Source organism: Anolis sagrei, chromosome 6 (genome assembly GCF_037176765.1).
Source record: "Anolis sagrei isolate rAnoSag1 chromosome 6, rAnoSag1.mat, whole genome shotgun sequence".
NCBI lineage: Eukaryota > Metazoa > Chordata > Lepidosauria > Squamata > Dactyloidae > Anolis > Anolis sagrei.
Window position 1 is genome coordinate 132,712,577 of NC_090026.1, and position 22,357 is coordinate 132,734,933.

A 22,357-nucleotide genomic window follows, 5' to 3' on the forward strand; every position below is an offset into this window, starting at 1 on the left:
TAGAATTTAATCACTTTATTCTTGTTTACATCAGAGAGAGTTTTACAAAATGCAATTTACAATTGCCTCGAGATTCTATTAAAATGACTTGTTCGCAGTTAAAAAGAGTCCGGTCTTTGCTTAAAACTGAGCATACTGGTTATTATGTTGAGTTTTGTCTATTTAAAAAACCAGGCCGCTAGTACTCGCTGATACACAGCACACATTTCGGTGTAGCCAGCATTCAAAGGATCTGAAAATTGTACCCTCAAATCCAAGTTTCTAGTCCACAGGGTGGTCAAGATGGGCTGCTCAGACATATTCCAGGAGAGGGTAGCAAAGTCTGTTGTCAAGAGGAGCAACAATAAAATAAATTATGCTAGGTTTAGTTTTCATCATTTTATTGCCTTACATCAGAAGTGGTGATTTCAGAAAATAAGCAAAATAGTGGATTTAATCGCATAATAGTCGCACCCCTTTTGGGAAGGCAAAAATGGAATTTTTTACTTTCCCCGCATAATAGTCTCACCCTTTGTTCACTCATCACCTTCCCGCGTGGCTGCACCCTTATATTGTTTATTACATAGTGAAAGAAGCCCCCAAAATGGGGCTCTTTTCATCGCATAATAGTCACCATTGCAATGTAGCTGCACCCCCCCTTTTCCTTCCAAAATAGGAGATTGTGACTATTATGCGATGATGTACGGTAATTTGTACTCTGTTTAAAATGGATGTGTGGGCATCTAATTTCACCGCATAATAGTTGTCATTGCATCATAGCTGCACCCCCTTTTCCCTTCCAAAATGGGAGATTGGGACTATTATGCGATGATGTACGGTAATTTGTACCCTGTTTAAAATGGATGTGTGGGCATCTAATTTCACCGCATAATAGTCGTCATTGCATCATAGCTGCACCCCCCCTTTTCCTTCCAAACTGGGAGATTGGGACTATTATGCGATGATGTACGGTAATTTGTACCCTGTTTAAAATGGATGTGTGGGCATCTAATTTCACTGCATAATAGTCGTCATTGCATCATAGCTACACCCCCTGTTTCCTTCCAAAATGGGAGACTGGGACTATTATGCGATGCTGTACAGTAATTTGTACCCTGTTTAAAATGGATGTGTGGGCATCTAATTTCACTGCATAATAGTCGTCATTGGATCATAGCTGCACCCCCTTTTTCCTTCCAAACTGGGAGATTGGGACTATTATACGATGCTGTACGGTAATTTGTACCCTGTTTAAAATGGATGTGTGGGCATCTAATTTCACCGCATAATAGTCGTCATTGCATCATAGCTGCACCCCCTTTTTCCTTCCAAACTGGGAGATTGGGACTATTATGCGATGATATTTGGTAATTTGTACCCTGTTTAAAATGGATGTGTGGGCATCTAATTTCACTGCATAATAGTCGTCATTGCATCATAGCTGCACCCCCTTTTTCCTTCCAAACTGGGAGATTGGGACTATTATGCGATGATGTACGGTAATTTGTACTCTGTTTAAAATGGATGTGTGGGCATCTAATTTCACTGCATAATAGTCGTCATTGCATCATAGCTGCACCCCCTTTTCCCTTCCAAAATGGGAGATTGGGACTATTATGCGATGATGTACGGTAATTTGTACCCTGTTTAATTAGATGTGTGGGCATCTAATTTCACTGCATAATAGTCGTCACTGCATCATAGCTGCACCCCCCTTTTCCTTCCAAAATGGGAGATTGTGACTATTATGCGATGATGTATGGTAATTTGTACCCTGTTTAAAATGGATGTGTGGGCATCTAATTTCACCGCATAATAGTCGTCATTGCATCATAGCTGCACCCCCTTTTTCCTTCCAAACTGGGAGATTGGGACTATTATGCGATGCTGTACGGTAATTTGTACTCTTTTTAATTAGATGTGTGGGCATCTAATTCCTTTTAATGGAGTGTGTGACTCTGCCCATTTTGCAGCACACTGAGCGCATACCGAGTCGACGAATGCCGAGAGCACAAACGGATGGCGATCTTGTCACTGCCAAGGGGAGTCAAAAGCCACAGGGAAGATGAGGGGCTGTTCTGGCTGGGGCTGGGTGGGCAGGGAGCCCTGGGGCACAGGGGTGACCGCCCAACCTGTGGCGCTGGGCAAGGGGGCCGTGGTGGTGGTGTGAGTCCGTTCGTGGCGCAAGAGGTGAGTCTTGCGGCTGAAGCTCCGGGCACAGTGGGTGCAGATGTACGGGCGCAGGCCGGTGTGGACGGCCTGGTGCCGCACCAAATTGGTCTTGGAGCTGAAGCGCCGGGGGCACTGGGTGCAGGCGTGCGGCCGCAGACCCGTGTGGACGGCTTCGTGGCGGGCCAGGTGGGACTTCCGGCTGAACGCACGGCCACAGAGTGGACAGGCGAAGGGGCGCTGGCCGGCGTGGGATTTGACGTGTGCTACCAAGCTGGCCCGGGTTCCAAAGGTACGGCCGCATTGTGCGCAAGAGAAAGGCCGCTCAGCTGAGTGCTGGTTGCGTCGGTGCCGTTGCAGGTGCCGCTTGTGGGCAAAGCATCGGCCGCATTCGGCACAGGCAAAGGGCCGCTGCCCGGCATGACCCCCGCACTGGTGAGAGGCCAGGCCGGCCCGGTGGGCGAAGCTCCTCTCGCAGTGCGGACAAGCATACGGCAGTAGCCCCATGTGTCCACGCAAGTGCGCTGTAAGGTGACGCTTGTCGCTGAAGCCGCGGCCGCACTCGGCACAGGAAAAGGGCCTCCCCCCCTCAGTGTGCAGCCGCTGGTGGGAGGCCAGGTTCTTCCTCCAGGCGAAGGCCTTCCCACAGTCGGAGCAGAGGAACGGCTTCTCTTCTGGCTGCTGGCAGGCGGTGTCGGGGTCCCCCTCCGGCTCGGTCTTGCTCACGGGTTCCACGCATGGGTTGCCCCCCTCTGCCTGCTCCTGTGCCCCACAGACAGCCCCGCAGTGCCCTTGCTCCGGGTAAGGGAAACCCATTGCCATGACCTCCCTCTGGATGTTATGTTCAATGCACGGGAGCCTGGCCATCTCCTGCTCAACGGGGGCCTTGAAGAGGATGGAGCCCTGGTACATTTCGGGGTGCCCCATGCAGGAGGGCGGGAACGGTACCAGTTCGCTTGGATCCCGGTACAACATGGCTGTCGGGGGCCCCAGCTCGCTGGCTTCCACGGATGGGGGTACTGCTGGTCCCAGTTCAGCGGAGGAAGCCACGGCCTGTCCCTGTTCACCGGGGTGCCCACAGAGACCCACATCTGTCCGTGGCTGGGGATCAGCGCTGATGTTTCCTGGGGCTTGCCCTGGTTCCAAGCGCCCCCCCTCCGGCGTGGCCCCCTCCTCGTGTTGGCGCTGGTGGCGCAGCAGGTGCCTCCGGTGCACAAAGCTGCGGGCGCAGAGGGCGCAGGGGTGGGGCCGCTCTCCGGTGTGGGTGAGCTGGTGGCGCACCAGGTGGGTCTTCTTGCGGAAGCTCTTGGTGCAGCGGTCGCAGGGGAAGGGCCGCTCGCCCGTGTGCACCCGCTCGTGGGAGCCAAGGTGGATCTTCTGCGAGAAGCGGCGGCCGCAGTGCGAGCAGGCGAAGGGGCGCTCGCCGGTGTGGATGCGGGCGTGGCGGGTCAGGTGGGCCTTCTTGCCAAAGGCCTTGCCACACTGGGGGCAGGGGAAAGGGCGAGGGCGGGGGTCTCCGTTGTCAGCCCCGCTTCCACTGAGAGGCCCCCCAGGATGCTCGCACTTGGGGCAGGCCAGGGGCTTCTCCTCACTCAACATCTGCCACTGCTGGAGCGCCAGGCCCGAGAGCTCGCCCAGTCCCCCGTTGCCTCGGTACTCCACCCGGGGACCCTGACCCTCCGCCTTGCAGACGTTTCCTGGAGGGAGGCCCGAGAAAAGCACCTCCGCGCTCAGGCCGGCCGGCCACTCCGAGTAGTCCTCAGCCTCCACCTTCACCGTCCGGATCAGCCACTCGCCTGCTGGGATGGAGAAGACATGAAAGAGAGAGGCACCAAGTTAGGAGAGGCAGGAGAGAGGCACAGAGCGAGAAGACATACCGAAGAATGAGGGCATCATCGTCAGCAGGAGGAGAAAGGTCACCACGCCACCCAGAATGCCCTGGTTTTATGCATTTGCTTATTTCTATCTTGCTTTTCTCCCACATGAGACCCAAAGCAGATCAGGCTGTATGTTGAAAGGACAAAGCTTAGCAGAGTAAGGCCTAAGGATCTCGGAGTCCTCATGGACAACAAGTTAAACATGAGCCAACAATGTGACGTGGTGTCATGTATCATGTTCTGCAGTTGTTGGTGGTTGATGGTGGCAAGCCTAGCAGTTGGTGATGGAAGGGTTAATGTAAGTTCTAAAGGGTTGAGTAATCTGTAAGTAAGAGTTCATGGGTAAAAGTAATCAAGGGTGGAGGTATGCAAGAGATAAGCTGCAGTTGGGTGTTTCTGGATATAATGACCTAGCTTTGGGACTGGTCTTTGGGAGAAAAGTCTTGTTTTGGTGGTAGATGCTGCTGGTTTTCCCCCAGGTTTGTGGATTTTCGGTCTCCTGACCTGTCTCCTGAACTCTTAGAACCCTGGAGCTTTGAATCTCTGGACTGGCTTTGGACTAAGGTATAGACTCTTGATCCCTGGACTTTACTCATTGAACTCTTGGCATTCTGACCACTGGACAGGACCCTTTGATGACAGAGTAGCTTTTGCTATCAGTTTTTGTTTTATATTCTGTGGCGGAATGCTACCTTTATGTTTTATATTTTGGACTATTAAAACAGCCAGAAAGTAAGCACTGTTTTAATTAAACTGTTTGATACAAACTGGGTGTTTGTTTGGTTCATCTCTACCTGAATAAGGCAGAGCCCTGGCACCGTGACCCGTGGCAGCTAAAAAAGGCAATGGGATTTTGGTTTGCATAAAGAGGACTCTATGGTCTAGATTGAGGAAAGTCCTGCTACCCCTCTATTCTATTCTGCCTTGGTCAGACCACACCTGGAATCACAATGTGTCCAATTCTGGGCACCGCAATTGAAGGGAGATGTTGACTCTAAGATTGAATGTGTCCAGAGGAAGAGGGTGACTCAAAGGCTCCAGGGTCTGGAGAACAAGCCCTTTGAGGAGTGGCTGAAAGAACTGGGCATGTTTAGCCTGCAGAAGAGAAGGTGGAGAGGAGACATGATGAGGGCCATGTCTAACAAGATGAGGGGAGGTCCTAGGGAGGAGGGAGCAATCTTCCTTTCTGCTGCCATGGAGACTAGGACGCAATGGAACAATGGCTTCAAACTAAAAGAAAGAAAGGAACATTAGGAAGAACTTCCTCACTGAGAGAGCTGTTCAGCAGAGGAACTCTCTGCCCTGGAGGGAGTGTGGTGGAGGCTCCTTCTTTGGAGGCTTTGAAGCAGAGGATGGATGGCCATCTGTTGGGGGTGCTTTGAATGTGCTTTCCCTGCTTCTTGGTAAAATGGGATTGGACTGGGTGGCCCACGAGGTCTCTTCCAACTCTTCTAGGATTCTAGTCCTTGGTGAGAGATGCCATCAAAGATCAGGGGCCTCTTTGAGTTGGACTAAGAAGGAAGCATCCCTGAGAACCCCATGGCTGCTGATCAATACAGGATGAGGCCTGATGGACCCTAAGGGCATGATTCAAAGCAAGGACATGGTGAAGGTACCAGGTCCCATCTCTGGCATCTCCCAGCAAGACTAGGAAAGCAACCTAGTGTTTGTTTGGTTCATCTCTATCTGAATAAGGCAGAGTCCTGACATCGTGACACATGGCAGCTAAAAAAGCCAATGGGATTTTGGCTTGCATAAAAATGACTCTATTTGTCAGGATCAAGGAAAGTCATGATACCCTCTATTCTATTCTGCCTTGGTCAGACCAAGAAATGGGATAAATGGTCACTTGTCCTGGTGGGCCATCAGCATTGACAATACAGGGCTGGATGGAACAAGGGTCTGCCAGCTTCCTGCTTTGCAGGGGCCTGCTCCTCCATGACAGTCCCTCCCCAAATGCCTCAGACCTTTAGGCAAAGACAAACTGGACACTCCTTACCTGGGCCACTCCTCTCAGGATGCTTTGACTCTCCCACCCCTCGCTGGTCCAGTCCCACCTGTGGGGGCGGTAGTGACAGTGGGGGCGGGTGGCCCTTCTTAGCATCGTTTCCCATCTCCGGGGCCACCGGTCCTGCTCAAGAGAAGGAGGAAAATTAGCAGGACAGATAGACATTTCTTCCTAGGAGAGCTCCCAGGGCCTTATACATTGCAGGGTTGTTTCTTTTACCCAAGATCATGTGAGTCTCTTAGGAGGAAAATCAATTTTAAACAATATAATTCAGAATTTCAGATAATGAAAATAATTGGGAGACTAAAAAGGACAGTAAGCAATTGAACAAGCAGGAAAAGCCCAGAAGACTACTAACAGGAGTGGGGTACAGGGAGCATATGACGCCTCTGTTGCGTCAGCTCCACGGGCTGCCAATCAGCTTCCAAGCACAATTCAAAGTGCTGGTGTTGACCTATAAAGCCCTAAACGACTCCGGCCCAATTTACCTATCCGAATGGATTCTCCCCTATGAACCATGAAGGTTGTTAAGATCTTTTGGAGGGGCCCTGCTCTCGGTCCCACCTCCTTCGCAATCGTGTCTGGTGGGAATGAGGGACAGGGCCTTCTTGGTGGTGGCTCCTCGGCTCTGGAACTCCCTCCCGATGGAGATTAGATCTGCCCCTTCCCTCTTGACTTTTAGAAAGCTGGTAAAGACATGGCTTTGGGATACTGCATTCACAGAATGGTGATTGAGTCAATAACTGCTGAGCACATGGGCAGATGGCGATGAATTTATGATTTATTCTGACGAACTGACCTTTTATAAGTTGTATAATTGTATTTTAATGTATTTTTGTACTATTGTATTATGATGTTTACTGTGGTTTATCTTATTGTATTTTGACCCTCTGCTGTTAGCCGGCCTGAGTCCCTTTTCGGAGGTCGAGAAGACCAGGTTATAAAAGCTCGAAATAAATAAATAAAAAATAAATAATAAGGTTAAAATACTTTGAAACCAAGTGAATGGACATTTAATAATAATAATAATAATAATAATAATAATAATCTTTATTTATACCCCAAAGGGTGGCTAACATGAAGCCAAGCCCAAAGATACAACACAGCAAAATAAAATACAGAATGCAGACAACAAACAATTGCATCAGAATAAAATACATACAGTAGCAAAATAAAATAAAATAAAGCAGATTAACACAATATAAAATCAAACAGAATGGGCAGGCCAAATGGTCGAGGCAAAATGATAAAATCCTGGATGAGGTAGAATCATAGAATTATAGAATCCTAGAGTTGGAAGAGCCCTCCTGGGCCATCATCCAGTCCAACCCCATTCTGCCAAGAAGCAGGAATATTGCATTCAGATCACCCCTGACAGATGGCCATCCAGCCTCTGTTTCAAAGCCTCCAAAGAAGGAGCCTCCACCACACTCCGGGGCAGAGTTCCACTGCTGAACAGCTCTCACAGTCAGGAAGTTCTTCCTCATGTTCAGATGGAATCTCCTCTCTTGTAGTTTGAAGCCATTGTTCCCTTGCATCCTAGTCTCCAGGGAAGCAGAAAACAAGCTTGCTCCCTCCTCCTTTCTGTGGCTTCCTCTCACATATTTATACATGGCTGTCATATCCCCTCTCAGCCTTCTCTTCTTCAGGCTAAACATGCCCAGCTCCTTAAGCCGCTCCTCATAGGGCTTGTTCTCCAGACCTTTTATCATTTAGTCGCTCTCGTCTGGACACATTCCAGCTTAGAGTCAATATCTCTCTTGAATTGTGGTGCCCAGAACTGGACACAATATTCCAGGTGTGGTCTAACCAAAGCGGAATAGAGCATGGGGAGCATTACTTCCCTAGATCTAGACACTATGCTCCTATTAATGCAGGCCAAAATCCCATTGGCTTTTTTTGCCGCCACATCACATTCCTGGCTCATGTTCACCTTCCTCCCCACGAGGACTCCAAGATCTTTTTCACACGTACTGCTCTCGAGCCAGGCATTGTCCCCCATTCTGTATCTTTGCATTTTGTTTTTCCTGCCAAAGTGGAGTCTCTTGCATTTGTCCCTGTTGAACTTCATTTTGTTAGTTTTGGCCCACCTCTCTAATCTGTCAAGATCCCTTTGAGTCCTGCTCCTGTCCTCTGGAGTCTTGGCTCTCCCTCCCAATTTGGTGTCATCTGCAAACTTGATGATCCTGCCTTCTAACCCTTCATCTGAGTCATTAATAAAGATCATGAGCAGGACCGGGCCCAGGACAGAACCCTGCGGATGGCACTCCACTCGTCACTTTTTTCCAAGATGAAGAGGAAGCATTTTAAACAGAGGCTGGATGGCCATCTGTTGGGGGTGCTTTGAAGGCAATGGCCCATGAGGTCTCTTCCAACTCAATGATTCTATGATTCAGCGTGATGATATTGTACACTGCCACAGCGTGGCATAGGTTGAGTATCCCTTATCTGAAAGGCTTGGGACCAGAAGTGTTTTGGGTTTCAGATTTTGGGATACCTGTATTACCATATAGATCCACCATGAGATATCTTGAAGATGGGACTCAGGTCTAAATGTAAAATTCATTTTGGCTTCATAAATAAATACCTACATATGAAGTCCAAAGGGTATTTTATACAATATTTTAAAAGATTTGGTGTAGGATACAACATTGGTGTACAGTGAACCTTCAGAAAACAAAAATATCCCTCTAACACAGGCCTGGGCAAACTTGGGCCTTCCAGGTGTTTTTGGACTTCAACGCCCAGAATTCCTAACAGTAATTCCTCTGTTGCGCCAGCTCCACTGGCTGCCAATTTGCTACCGGGCACAATTCAAAGTGCTGGCTTTAGCCTTAAAAGCCCTAAACGGTTCTGGCCCGACCTATCTGTCCAAACGCATCACCCCCTATGAACCAGTTAGGACATTAAGATTGTCCAGGGAGGCCCTGCTCTAGATCCCGCCAGCCTCACAAGCACGGCTGGCGGGGACGAGAGACAGGGCCTTCTCAGTGGTGGCCCCTCGGCTGTGGAACGCCCTTCCCGCAGACGTTAGATCGGCTCCCTCCCTGCTGGTGTTCAGGAGAAGAGTGAAGACCTGGCTCTTTGAACAGGCGTTCAATTAAGCAGTGCAATCAATTGACTGAATTTGGAACTGGAATAATGGATGAGGAGATCGGATTGTGATTTTACTGATGAGACGTGACGGATTAGTTATTGGATGTATTGATGTTTGTTCATTTGCTGATGTATTGTTGTATTGTTTTAACTGCTTTAGTGATTGTTTAGATGCTAATGCTATGCACTTTGTATATTGTCCTGTTGTAAACCGCACAGAGTCGCCTACGGGCTGAGATAGTGCGGTATACAAATAAAGTAAATAAATAATAATAAATAAATAATAGTGGCTATTAGGAATGGTGGGAGTTGAAGTCCAAAGCACCTGGAAGGTCCAAGTTTGCCCATGCCTGCTCTAAGAGCTACTCATATGGGCTATTTTGCAATATTTCAGATTTTGGAATTCCAGATTATTTTATGAGTAAGAAGACCCCATCCAAACCTTCAGGCAGGCCTGGGCAAACTTGGGCCCTCCAGGTGTTTTGGACTTCAACTCCCACCATTACTAACATGCCCGCCTTAAGACAATCCCCCGAATTGTTTTGCCCTTCCCCGGGCCAATGCATCCAGTGAGCCTTTCTGGATGCGTTGGCCCTCCCAGAGCCTCCTCCTCCTCCTCTCTGACCTGCATTGGCAATCCCTGGTGGCCCCCTTGGGCCGGCATCCCCTTGGCCCTTGGCTGGAAGGAGGCGGCCGTCCTCAATCTGGGCCACCATTTCAGGTTTGGCCACCGGAGATCCTGCAAGAAGAAAAGAGGACACCATTTGCAAGGCACAATTCCACCCCGGGTGTGATACGCTGCGCACCGCAATATCACTGTGGAAGATGTGACCCACTTCTGAGACAATTCCCACAAAGATGTTGAGCATAAAAAAGCAATCACTTGATTTATAGCACAGTGGAGTCTCCTTCTCTGGAGGTTGAATGGCCATCTGGCAGGAGGGCTTGGATTGTGCCTTCTTGTATGGATTGGATGGCCCTTGGGGTCTCTTCTAATACTGTCATCCTTTTTCCCCTTTCTACACTGCACATGCATACATTGCTTCGTGTTTCTTCACCAACAACCAGAAGTTTCTTCACCAATGACCAGATCAAATTGCCACCATGTTCAAATGAGCACCTTTTATTACCTCCCCGCCAAAGCAGTGCATATTATTTATTTATAGTATTTATATTCCACCCTTCTAACCCCGCAGGGGACTCAGTGTCAGACTGTAGGATCTATCTAGCAATATTAAATAACCACTCACAAGCCGGTTTTGCTTTGAAATGGATATATTGCTTGTATCTCTGCAGCAAAGAAAGACACTACTGGCTTTTCCCCACCACCACTTCCTTTTATACACCTTTCCTGCCCATCTCCCCCCTCTTCTCAGTTTCCTTATTAGAACTGGTTGCTTCACAAGTTCCAATACAAGGTTTCCAGGGCCTTCTGCTGGCTTCAAAATGTCATAGAGAGACATGTCACGGAGGGAATTTGTGATGTCTTCATGCCGTCGGAAATTGACTCCTGACACTCAGGGTGGATCACAATGCACATATACATGGTAAACATTCAATGCCGTGACACACCCAACATATATAGACAGACACTCAGAGGCTATTTAACTTTCCAGCTTCATGAGGGTATGCTTTGAATTCCAGCCACCGGGGCAGCTGTCGCTTCACCATCCATTTGTGTCACCCATGGAGTACTTCCTCATTCCTTTGCATGCTGCTGGAGAGTTTTATGGCATCGTAAATTAGTTAAATCATAGAATCAAAGAGTTGGAAGAGACCTCCTGGGCCATCATCCAGTCCAACCCCATTCTGCCAAGAAGCAGGAATATTGCATTCAAATCACCCCTGACAGATGGCCATCCAGCCTCTGTTTAAAAGCTTCCAAAGAAGGAGTCTCCACCACACTTCGGGGCAGAGAGTTCCACTGCTGAATGGCTCTCACAGTCAGGAGAACCTTCCTCATGTTCAGATGGAATCTCCTTTCTTGTAGTTTGAAGCCACTGTTCCATTGCGTCCTAGTCTCCAAGGAAGCAGAAAACAAGCTTGCTCCCTCCTCCCTGTGGGGTACCTAAATTTCCTACTTGACAGATACAACTGCCTTTCAGGCTGCAAAGGTTGACAGCAAGCTAAACAAATTGTCAGGAGCTTACTCCAACCCAGGCTGGCTTCGAACTCATGACCTTTCGGTCAGTAGTGATTTTAATGCAGCTGACTCCCCAACCAGCTGTGCCACAACCCGGTATTAATCTACTCATATTGCTGATTTTGAACTGCTAGGTGAGCAGAAGCTGGGCTGATGGTTGGGAGCTCACCCCAACCCGGACCTGAACTGTCGACCTTTTAATCAGCAAGATTTTCTGCAGCTGGCAGATTAACCTGCTGTGCTAAAGCCCGACCCATTCATTTTTTCCTTTCCTATACTGCACATGGATAGATCGCGCCATGTTTCCTCACCAAAGACCAGAAGTGTCTTTGGTTCCAAAGGCCAACATAAAATAAAACAAAACGGACAGCAAACGCTGTTGCAGGTTCAAGATAACACCGTAGTCAAAAGGTCTAGTCCAGTGGTCAAATGCCGAGAGTTCAGTGAGCAAAATTCAGGGATCAAGAGTCTATACGTAGTCAAAAGCCAGTCCAAAGATTCAAGGTTCCAGGGTTACAAGGGTTCAAAAGACAGGTCAGGATACCAAAAATCCACAAACCTGGGGGAAAACCAGCAGCATCTACCACCAAAATAAAACAAATACTTTTCTCCCAAAGATCAGTCCCAAGGCTAGGTCCTTAAATCCAGAAACACTCAGCTGCAACCTTGTCATAAAACCTATCTCTTCTCTGGTATCAGTGGTCAATCAGTTGCTCTGGAGAAGGTGTGTCCAGCTACAGTCCTGGGCAAGGGTAATGCAGCAGAAATAGGCCTCACTATGACTGGAGATACTTCCTCTCACTTTAAAATGGCCATTCTTCCATGTTTTATGCCTGAGCTGATGTTTGTGAAACAGTCACGCATTGTATAAAACTTTACTGCCCTCCCCATAAACCACTGTAGATTAATTTATGATTAGCAAGGTACCCATCGATTGGTGAGTCCATGGAAAAAGGGCCTTCTTGGTGACTGCTCTGTGGAACTTCCTCTCACTGGAAACTAGGTGGGTCCCCTCCATGAAGACATTGCACAAAAACCTAGTGAAGCCTTTGACTATACAGTATCTATTTAATGTGTTGTTGAAGGTTTCCATGGCTGGAATCGTTGGGTTGCTGTGAGTTTTCCGGGCTGTCTGGTCATGTTCGAGAAGCATTCTCTCCTGACGTTTTGCCCACATCTATGGCAGGCACCCTCAGCGGTAGTGAGGTATAGAAACTAGGCAAGTGAGGTTTATATATCTGCTATAAATGTGGGCGAAACATCAGTAGTGAATGCTTCTGGAACATGGCCAAACAGCCTGGAAAACTCACAGCAACCCAGTGTCTATTGAATTGCCACTTCCCCTAGGCCATTTAAGGAGTCCCCGGTGGTGCAGTGAGTTAAAGCACCAATCTGCTGAACTTGCTGACTGAAAGGTCACAGGTTCGAATCCGGGGAGCGGGGTGAGCTCCTGCTGTTAGCCCCAGCTTCTGCCAACCTAGCAGTTCGAAAACATGCAAATGTGAGTAGATCAATAGGTACCGCTCCAGCAGGAAGGTAACGGTGCTCCATGCAGTCATGACAGTGGCCACATGACCTTGGAGGTGTCTACAGACAACGCCGGCTCTTTGGCTTAGAAATGGAGATGAGCACCAACACCCAGAGTCGAACACAACTGGACTTAATGTCACGGGAAAACCTTTACCTTTACCTACCTAGGCCATCTGCCTGTCATCTTTGGGAAAAGGACCTGATGTGAAACTCTGGGTGTCTTTGTCACAGAGGCATTTTTTCTTCACATTGAGTTGCCAGGTTAAAATTGAAGAAGGAATTCCAGCAGGTGTTGCTTGTGACCAGGTTGCATGACAGGCCACACCTGCTACAACCATAACATGTACATAAAATGCCTTCACCAGTTTTCAATCTGACCACCTTAATTAACATGGCACCCACTACATCTGAAATATCAGCCTGTGGTTTGTTTTTGTTCAATTCACCCCCCCCCCCCCAAACAGGCTCCACGTGGCCCTCCACCCTGTTTGGATCTCCTCCATTTTTTCTATGGAGTCCACCCACTTTGAATCCAGTTGAGAAGACATAACGATGAGACGACGCGAATGGCTTTTTGTATTATTGATATTGTTGATGTTTTTGATGACGATGTTTTTGGTAATGCTAGATTGATTTTAGATTGTGTCTTGTAATTTGCACCCTGTCCTTTCTATGTTGTACACCACTGTGAGTCGCCCCCGGGCTGAGAACAGCGGTATATAAGTACAGTAAATAAATAAATAAATAATATCAAATCAACCAAGACCCCAGTCTTTTCCACAAGGACTCAAAATCAGCTAGAAATGGCTACCCAGCCCAGCCGTTGCACAGTCGGACAAAGCGGGCCTGCTTTACCCAGAGCGATGGTGGAGCCGAAGTTCTCCCGCATGGCGTCCGCATGCGCCGCCCAGCCTCTCCACCGTTCGGGGGCCGGGTAGAGAGCCGTGTCTTCGCACCGCACCAGCACCTGCAACACAAAACCTGAGTCAGCACACTGCATTTGTGTAATTTCCATGAAACCAAGGTGGGTGTATCATGGGAGGATTGGGGGCTCAAATAATCCCACTGGAGACCTTAGAGCAGTGGTTCTCAACCTTCCTAATGCCACGACCCCTTGATACAGTTCCTCATGTTGTGGTGACCCCCAACCATAACATTATTTTCATTGTTACTTCATAAATGTAATTTTGCTACTGTTATGAATCGTAATGTAAATATCCGATTTGCAGGATGTATTTTCATTCACTGGACCAAATTTGGCTCAAATACCCAATATGCACAAATTTGAATACTAGTGGGGTTGGGGGGCAGGACGGCCAACAGGGAGCTCTGGCGTGGGCTAGTCCATGAGGTCACAAAGAGTCGGAGACAACTGAACAAATGAACAACAACAAGGGTTGGGGGGAGGGACTGGTTTTGTCATTTGAGAGTTGTACTTGCTGAGATTTATAGTTCATCTACAATCAAAGAACATTCTCATCTCCACCAATGATGGAACTGAACCAATCTTGGCACACAGGACTCCCATGACGAGCAGAAAACACTAGCAGGGTTTGGTGGGCATGGATCTTAAGTTTGGGAGTTGTAGTTCATCTACATCTGTGGACTCAAACAATGAAGGATCTGGACCAAACTTGGCACAAACACTCAATATGCCCAAATGTGAACACTAGTGGAGTTTGGGGGAAATAGACCTTAGCATTTGGGAGTTGTAGTTGCTGGGATTTATAGTTCGCCTACAATCAAAGAGCATTCTGAACCACACCAACAACAGAATTGGACCTAACTTTCCACACGTAACCCAGGTGACCAAGAGAAAATATTGTGTTTTCTGATGGTCTTCGGCGACCCCTCGGACACCCTCTCACGACCCCTCCAGGGGTCCCGACCCCCAAGTTGAGAAACACTGCCTTAGAGCAACTATGGGCAAACTTCAACCCTAATGGTATTTTGGACTTCAACTCCCACAATTCCTAATAGCCTATATGCTGTTAGAAATTGTGGGAGATGAAGTCCAAAACACTGGGAGGGCTGAAGTTTGCCCATGGCTGCCTCAGAGTGCTGGAAAACAAATCCATCTTTTGGCCCCTGTCATATGGTCTGCAGTTGATAGTGGTTGGTGATGGAAGGGTTAATGTGAGTCTTAGTTCTAGAGGGTTTGGTGATCTGTAAGTGGGAGTTCATTGCTGAAAGCAATTAGGGGTGGAGGTGTGTGGGAGATGGGTTGCAGCTGGGTGTTTCTGGATTTAAGGAGTTAACCTTGAGACTGATCTTTGGGCGAAAAGTATCTGTTGTATTTTGGTGGTGGATGCTGTTGTTGGGGTTCAGCCTGAGTTTGAACTTGAACCTGATTCTCTGTTTGTTCCTCCTGATGCTAATGAAAGTATATTTACTGATGCTAATGGAAATGTACCTCTTGATGCCAATGCTCCTGAAATTAGTGAGGAAGAATCTGCTGTAGGTTTGGAAAATGCCAATGCTCCTGAAATTAGTGAGGAAGGAACTTCTGTAGATTTGGAAAATGAAAGGACCAGTGTTCCTGAGAATGTTTCAGAGGGAGACCTTGACCTTTCCCTCCCTTCTGCACCTGGTAACTGTAATGACAACAGAAGGGGCCAAATTTGGGAAGACAGAAGTAAATCACTCAGTTTGCGTCGATCCTCCCGAATTCAAGAATTAAAAACATTGGCTTCAAAAAAGAAGGGCAGTTCACGGAACCGATTCTTGAGTGTTAATTGCCTGACGCCAGGCTGATTGTCTCAGTCCAGGCATCGTTTCAGAATTGATGAAGACCTTGGCAGTTCTCCCGGTTCCCTGGCCATAGTTTGGGAAGATTTCTAGGATATCAAGTACGGTTAGTGGATTGCTAACAAGTTCCAGTATTTTCCCAGTGAGGCTTTTGGTTTTGCTTTGTCCATTTAAATTCATGTTTGCTGATTTTGCTGTGGCTTTTGACTTGCATTTTCCCTTTATTTTGTAACCATTTTTCTTCAATAAAAAAGGATTGTTTTTCACAGCCAAGTGTGGTGGAGAGTTCTCTTAGGGCCTCACTTCCTGCTCTGGATTGCAACAGCTGTTGGTTTTCCCCCCAGGTCTGTTGGATTTTTTGGTATCCTGACCTGTCTCCTGTAAACTTGGAACCTTGAACTGGCTTTTGATTATGGTATAGACTCTTGATCCCTGGACTTTGTTTATTGAACTCTCGTCATTTGACCACTGGACTGGACCCTTTTGACTACGAAGTTATTTTTGCTATCAGTTTTTGTTTATTCTGCAGCTGCGTGCTATCTTTGTGTTTTATATTTTGGACTCTAAAAACAGCCAGCAAGTAAGTGCTGTTTTAATTAAACTGTTTGTTAAAACTGGGAGTTTGATTCATCTCTACCTAAACAAGGTAGAGCCCTGGCAACGTGACAGCCCCAAATGATCTCTCCAGGGCATGGCAAGTAGTCTTGCCATGTTTACGAGTCTTCCTTGAGAATCGTACCTCTAGGATTCCATTCTAACTGTCATGGCTCCATCCTTTGGATTCCTGGGAATCTGGGAATGGGCTAGTAGTTGATTTTAGCTATTTGTTTTGACAATTCTATGTTGAATTCAACTTTAATGTTGATATATGCTGCGACTGTACCTCAAGAAGTCAGACATGGCTATGGTGGTCCATCATATAAATAAATTATTGGCAATGATAATACAATAAATGGGTCCCTGGGAGCAAGCAGGATTGACCGGAACTCCTCAATTGTGCAAAACAATTGTGGAAATAAAGCCCCTCCCCCCGAAAAAGGCCTTCCCATCCTAAAGTGTTTGTTTCAAAGGAATTTCCTGTTTAATTCCCTTTTCCTTATAAAAGGAGAGAGAGAGAGAGAGAGATAGTGAGAGAAAATAACAAGGACTGCTTTTGTTTCCCAGGAACATCGGCCAGGCGGGTGACAGGAAAAGAGAGAGAAAGTTGGGAGAGAAATAGTTTGCTGTGAGTTTTCTGGGCTGTCTGGCTATGTTCCAGAAGCATTCTCTCCTGATGTTTCACCCACATTTATGGCAGGCATCCTCAGAGGTTGGGAGATCTGTTGTAAACTAGGCAAGTGGGGGGGGGGGGGGGGTTATATATGCATATATCTGTGGAATGATGTCCGGTGTGGACATCACTTGGAAGCATGTGTCAATGTTGCCATTGATTAGCACTGAATAGCCTTGCAGCCTTAAAGCCTGTCTGCTTCCTGCCTGGAGGAATTCAGGGCAATAAAGCAGCATTAGGAAAGTTTACCAGGCCAATTAGATTTGACGTGGACGACTAGGACGGTTTTAAATGGTGCATTTTAACATTTTGATACATGTTTTTAATGTTTATGTTTATATAATTTGTGTCCCGGCATTGAATGTTTGCCGTGTATATGCTGTGCTCCGCCCTGAGTCCCCTTCGGGGTGAGAAGGGTGGAATATAAAGGTTTTAAATAATAATAATAATAATAATAATAATAATCTGTTGGAGGCAAGTGTGAATGTTGCCATTGGCCACCTTGATTAGCACTGAATAGCCTTGCACCTTTAAAGCCTGGCTGCTTCCTGCCTGGAGGAATTCAGGGCAATAAAGCAGCAATAGGAAAGTTTACCAGGCCAATTAGATTTGACGTGGATGACTAGGACGGTTTTAAATGGTGCATTTTAACATTTTGATAAATGTTTTTAATGTTTATGTATGTATATAAGAATTTGTGTCCCGGCATTGAATGTTTGCCATATATATATATATGCTGTGCTCCGCCCTGAGTCCATTTCGGGTAAGAAGGGCGGAATATAAATGTTTAAAATAATAATAGTAATAATTATTATTATTATTATTATTATAATTGTCTGTTGGAGACAGGTGTGAATGTTGCCATTGGCCGCCATGATTAGCACTGAAACTACAAGAGAGGAGATTCCATCTGAACATGAGGAAGAACTTCCTGACTGTGAGAGCCGTTCAGCAGTGGAACTCTCTGCCCCGGAGTGTAGTGGAGGCTCTTTCTTTGGAAGCTTTGAAACAGAGGCTGGATGGCCATCTGTCAGGGGTGATTTGAATGCAATATTCTTGCTTCTTGGCAGGGGGTTGGACTAAATGGCCCAAGAGGTCTCTTCCAACTCTTTGATTCTATGATTCCATGATTCTATCTATGAAAAGCCTTGCAGCTTTAAAGCCTGGCTGCTTCCTGCCTGGGGGAATCCTTTGTTGGGAGGAGCCAGGCTTTGAAGCTGCAAGGCTATTCAATGCTAATCAAGGTGGCCAATGGCAACATTCACACTTGCCTCAAACAGACAAGAGTTCTTTCTCCCACCCTGGACATTACCCCACAAATATATACGTATAGTTTCCAACAGACCTCACAACCTCTGAGGATGCCTGCCATAGATGTGGGTGAAACGTCAGGAGAGAATGCTACTGGAACATGGCCAGGCAGGCCAGAAAACTCACAACAACCCAATGATTCTGACCACGAAAGCATTCAACAACTCAGGGGAGAAATGTTTGCGCTGTGCAAAATGGGCCCAACCACATCTAAGGAAACCCTTGGAACAGTACAGAGTTGCCGTACGTCCATACATGCAGAGGATCTTTCCCCTAAATGTTGTAGGTTAGAACTGTCCCAAAAGGTGCACATCTGCCTGGGGGATTATGGGAATGGCAGTCCAAAGAGAAGACCCTTCCCCTATCAATCCTCAAAGCTCTGCCAAGGAATCCCAGGCACCGGAGGCTCTATTTCAAAGGGAAGACCCATCAAAAGCGCCTCTGAGGCTCCCCGCCCTAAGGGAACGCCATAAAATTCTGTGTTGATCATAAGGCTTTCACGGGTCGGAATGTGAACGTGGCGAAGAAGCAGCGAGTGAGCGACCAGAAAGGAATTGCAATGCAAACCCTGCCTGCCTCCCTCCCCGGCCCTTCTCCTCTCCTCTCTCTGCCTCACCATTGCAGGAATACATGCAGCCTTGACCCCACTTGAACTCATGGGCCTCATTGATATGTTGCATCTCGTAATGCGTATTTATATCCCGCTTCCCTTCTCCCAAAAGGAGGCACAAAGCACCAAACACGAAAAACAAAAAGAATGCAATATGTAAAATTAAACATGGATCTACACCAGGCATGGGCCAACTTTGGCCCTCCAGGTGGGGTTGGGGGCTTCTGGGAGCTGTAGTGAGCTGTTAGGAATTGTGTGAGTTGAAGTCCAAAATAAATCATTATTATTGTTATTATTATCATCATTTGGTTGAGCTTGATGGCTTTTGGTGTTCCCTTCCAACTCTAGGACTCTATGAACTCGCAGGATTCCCAAGTGGTGTCCATCTGCATTAATTAAGATGCACCCCAAGTCTATCTTCTCTTTGGGCCCCCGCAGCATGCGATCCTATCTACTGTAAGGAGAGTTGTTCAACAGTGGAACTCTCTGCCTCAAAGTCTTGGCCTTAAGGCGAAGGATCCTTAAGCAGAGGCTGGGTGTCCATCTGTTGGTGATGCTTTGATTGTGCTTTTCCTATGGCAGAAAGGGGTTGGCTACATTGCCTTTAGAGGTCCCTTCCAACTCTATGTCTCTATTCTTATTCTTGTTGTTGCTATTATCATCATCATGTTGGTGATGCTTTGATTGAGCTTTTCCTGCATGGCAGAAGTTGATCGGACTAGATTGCCTTTAGAGGTCTCTTCGTAGAGGTCTCTTCCAACTCTATGCTTCTATTATTATTATTATTGTCATTATTATCATCATGTCGGTGATGTTTTGGTTGTGCTTTCTCTGCATGGCAGAAGGGGGTTGGACTACATTGTCTTTAGGGGTCTCTTCCAACTCTATGCTTCTAATATTTTTATTGTTATTATTATTATTACTATTATTATCATCATGTCAGAGATGCCCTGATTGTGCTTTCCCTGCATGGCAGAAGGGGTTGGACTAGATTGCCTTTTGTTGTTGTTATTGTTGTTTTTATCATCATCATCATCATCATCATCATCATGACGTCGGTAACGCTCTGATTGTGCTTTCCAGCTCTATGGTTTTATTATTATTATCATCATCATCATCGTGTTGGTTGATGCTTTGGTTGTGCTTTTCCTGCTTGACAGAAGGGGGTTGACTAGATTGCCTTTAGGGATCTCTTCCAACTTTATGCTTCTATTGTTATTATTATCATCATCATGATGTTGGTGATGTTTTGGTTGTGCTTTCCCTGCATGGCAGAAGGGGGTTAGACTAGATTGTCTTTAGAGGTCTCTTCCAACTCTATGCCTCTTTTATTATTCTTCATATTATTGTTATTGTTATTATCATTACTATTATTATCATCATGTCGGTGATGCTCTGATTGTGCTTTCCCTGCTTGACAGAAGGGGGTTGGACTAGATGGCCTTTAGAGATCTCAACCAACTCAATGCCTCTTTTATTATTCTTACTGTTATTGTTATCATCATCATCGTCATGCTGGTGATGCCATAATTTCCTGCAAGGCAGAAGGGGGTTGACTAGATTACGGGTCTCTTCCAACTCTTTGCTTCTATTATTATTATTATTATTGTTATTGTCATTAATCATCATCATCATCATCATCATCATGTCAGTCATGCTTTGTGCTTTCCCTGCTTGAGAGAAGGGGGTTGGACTAGATTGTCTTTAGGGCTCACTTCCAACTCTACACCTCCATTATTATTCTTTATATTGTTGTTGTTATTATTATTTTGATTCATCACGTTGGTGATGTTTTGGTTGTGCTTTCCCTGCTTGGCAGAAAGGGGTTGACTAGATGGCCTTTAGGGGTCTCTTCCAACACTATGCTTGTATTCTTCTTCTTCTTGTTATCATCATCATGTCAGTGATGCTTTGTGCTTTTCCTGCATGGCAGAAGGGGGTTGGACTAGGTGGCCTTTAGAGTTCTCTTCCAACTCTATGCCTCTATTATTATTAATCATAGAATCATAGAATCAAAGAGTTGGAGGAGACCTCCTGGGCCATCCAGTCCAACCCCATTCTGCCAAGAAGCAGGAATATTGCATTCAATGCACCCCTGACAGATGGCCATCCAGCCTCTGTTTGAAAGCTTCCAAAGAAGGAGCCTCCACCACACTCCGGGGCAGAGAGTTCCACTGCTGAACGGCTCTCACAGTCAGGAAGTTCTTCCTAATGTTCAGATGGAATCTGAATAATAATAATAATAATTATTATTGTCATTATTATTATTATTATTATCATATTGGTGATGCTTTGATTGTGTTTTCCCTGCATGGCAGAAGGGGGTTGGACTAGATGGCCTTTAGAGTTCTCTTCCAACTCTATGCCTCTATTATTATTATTATTATTGTTGTCATTATTATTATTATTATTATTATCATCATATTGGTGATGCTTTGGTTGTGCTTTCCCTGCATGGCAGAAGGGGGTTAGACTAGATTGTCTTTAGAGGTCTCTTTCAACTCTACGTCTCTATTCTTCTTCTTCTTCATATTATTGTTGTTATTATTATTATTGATATTATTATTATCATGTCGGTGATGTTTTGGTTGTGCTTTCCCTGCATGGCAGAAGGGGGTTGGACTAGGTGGCCTTAATGTTTCTATTATTATTATTATTATTATTATTATCATCATCATCGTCATTATTATTATTATCATGTCGGTGATGTTTTGGTTGTGCTTTTCTTTCTTGACAGAAGGGGGTTGGTCTTCTAGATTATATTTAGGGCTCTCTCCCAACTCTAGGCCTCTGTTATGGGGTCGGACTAGATGGCCTTTAGGGCTCTCTCCCAACTGTATGCCTGTGTTATTATGACCCTGGCGCCCTGGGGCTGGTCTGGATGTCCTTTGGGGCTCCCTTCCAAGTCCCAGGATTCCCAAGTGGAGCCTATCTGCTTTCCTGAAGAGCTGGGCCAGGGCCTCTCTCTCTCTCTCTCTCCCTCTGGGCCTGGCTTTGTTTTGAGGCCTGGCCTCCTGCCGTGGATCCTTTGGGGGATCCTTCCATTTCCGGGGACCCCCCAATAAGGAGTGATGGCGGGCCTTTGGGGGAGGGGGAGAGGGAGAGGCCTAAGGATTGGCAGGCCTGCCTCCCTCCCTTTCCTCTCCTTCCCCCTCCTGCCCCTGCCCTTCCTTACCTGGGGGGAGTGGGCGCCGACGGCGGCCATCCGTGGAGCCGGGCCCCGATCCCGCGGCAGACTCCTCCTCCGGGAATTGGGGGTCAGGGGTGGGTGGGGAAAAGTGGATCCCCTTCTCTCCCTCCAACCGCCAAGAGAGAGGAGAAGAAGAAGCGGGAAAAGGAAGGCAGGCAGGAAAGCGCGGGATCGGGGCCGCCTTGCCTTTCCCTCCCTCCCTCCCTTCCGGAAGGAAAGGAAACAGAGAGAGAGAGAGTGGCCACGCGGAGGACTACATCTCCCAGCACGCCCCGCGGCACGACGTTTCCCCCTGCTCCGGAGGGGAGGGGTTGCTGATTGGGTGGGCGGGCGAACCTCCCGGGCGAGCGCCCCCTGGAGGCACCAAGCGGCGCTGCAGCCTCACTAGGTTTTCTTCTTTGAAAGCTTTTAGAATAATAATAATAA

At 47.0% G+C, this 22,357-nt stretch overlaps 1 protein-coding gene across 2 annotated transcripts; it reads right to left on the bottom strand.

Annotated features, from left to right (window-relative positions):
• ZNF467 (zinc finger protein 467) lies at positions 1 to 22,159 on the bottom strand. Of its 2 annotated transcripts, none has more exons than XM_067470450.1 (5): positions 21,917 to 22,159; positions 13,658 to 13,769; positions 9,755 to 9,868; positions 6,025 to 6,156; positions 1 to 3,944 (listed from the first exon to the last, which is right to left on the bottom strand). In XM_067470450.1, exons 1-5 carry the CDS (start codon positions 21,944 to 21,946, stop codon positions 2,011 to 2,013), a joined length of 2,322 nt encoding a protein of 773 aa, XP_067326551.1. In that variant the 5' UTR covers positions 21,947 to 22,159; the 3' UTR covers positions 1 to 2,010. The 2 variants fall into 2 exon arrangements, with proteins under 2 accessions (XP_067326551.1, XP_067326550.1); XM_067470449.1 differs by having other exon boundaries at positions 1 to 3,947; positions 21,917 to 22,158.
• Between the last annotated feature and the right edge of the window lie 198 nt (positions 22,160 to 22,357).

Bases quoted from the DNA above. Each gene is read 5' to 3' on its own strand.
- ZNF467 (XM_067470449.1), bottom strand. From the start codon at position 21,946: ATGGCCGCCGTCGGCGCCCACTCCCCCCAG. The intron at 6,157-9,754 runs GTCAGAGAGGAG...TCTCTTGAGCAG, and splicing joins ACCAGGGATTGCCAATGCAG to GACCGGTGGCCCCGGAGATG. The intron at 3,948-6,024 runs GTAAGGAGTGTC...TCTCCATCCCAG, and splicing joins TCCTGAGAGGAGTGGCCCAG to CAGGCGAGTGGCTGATCCGG.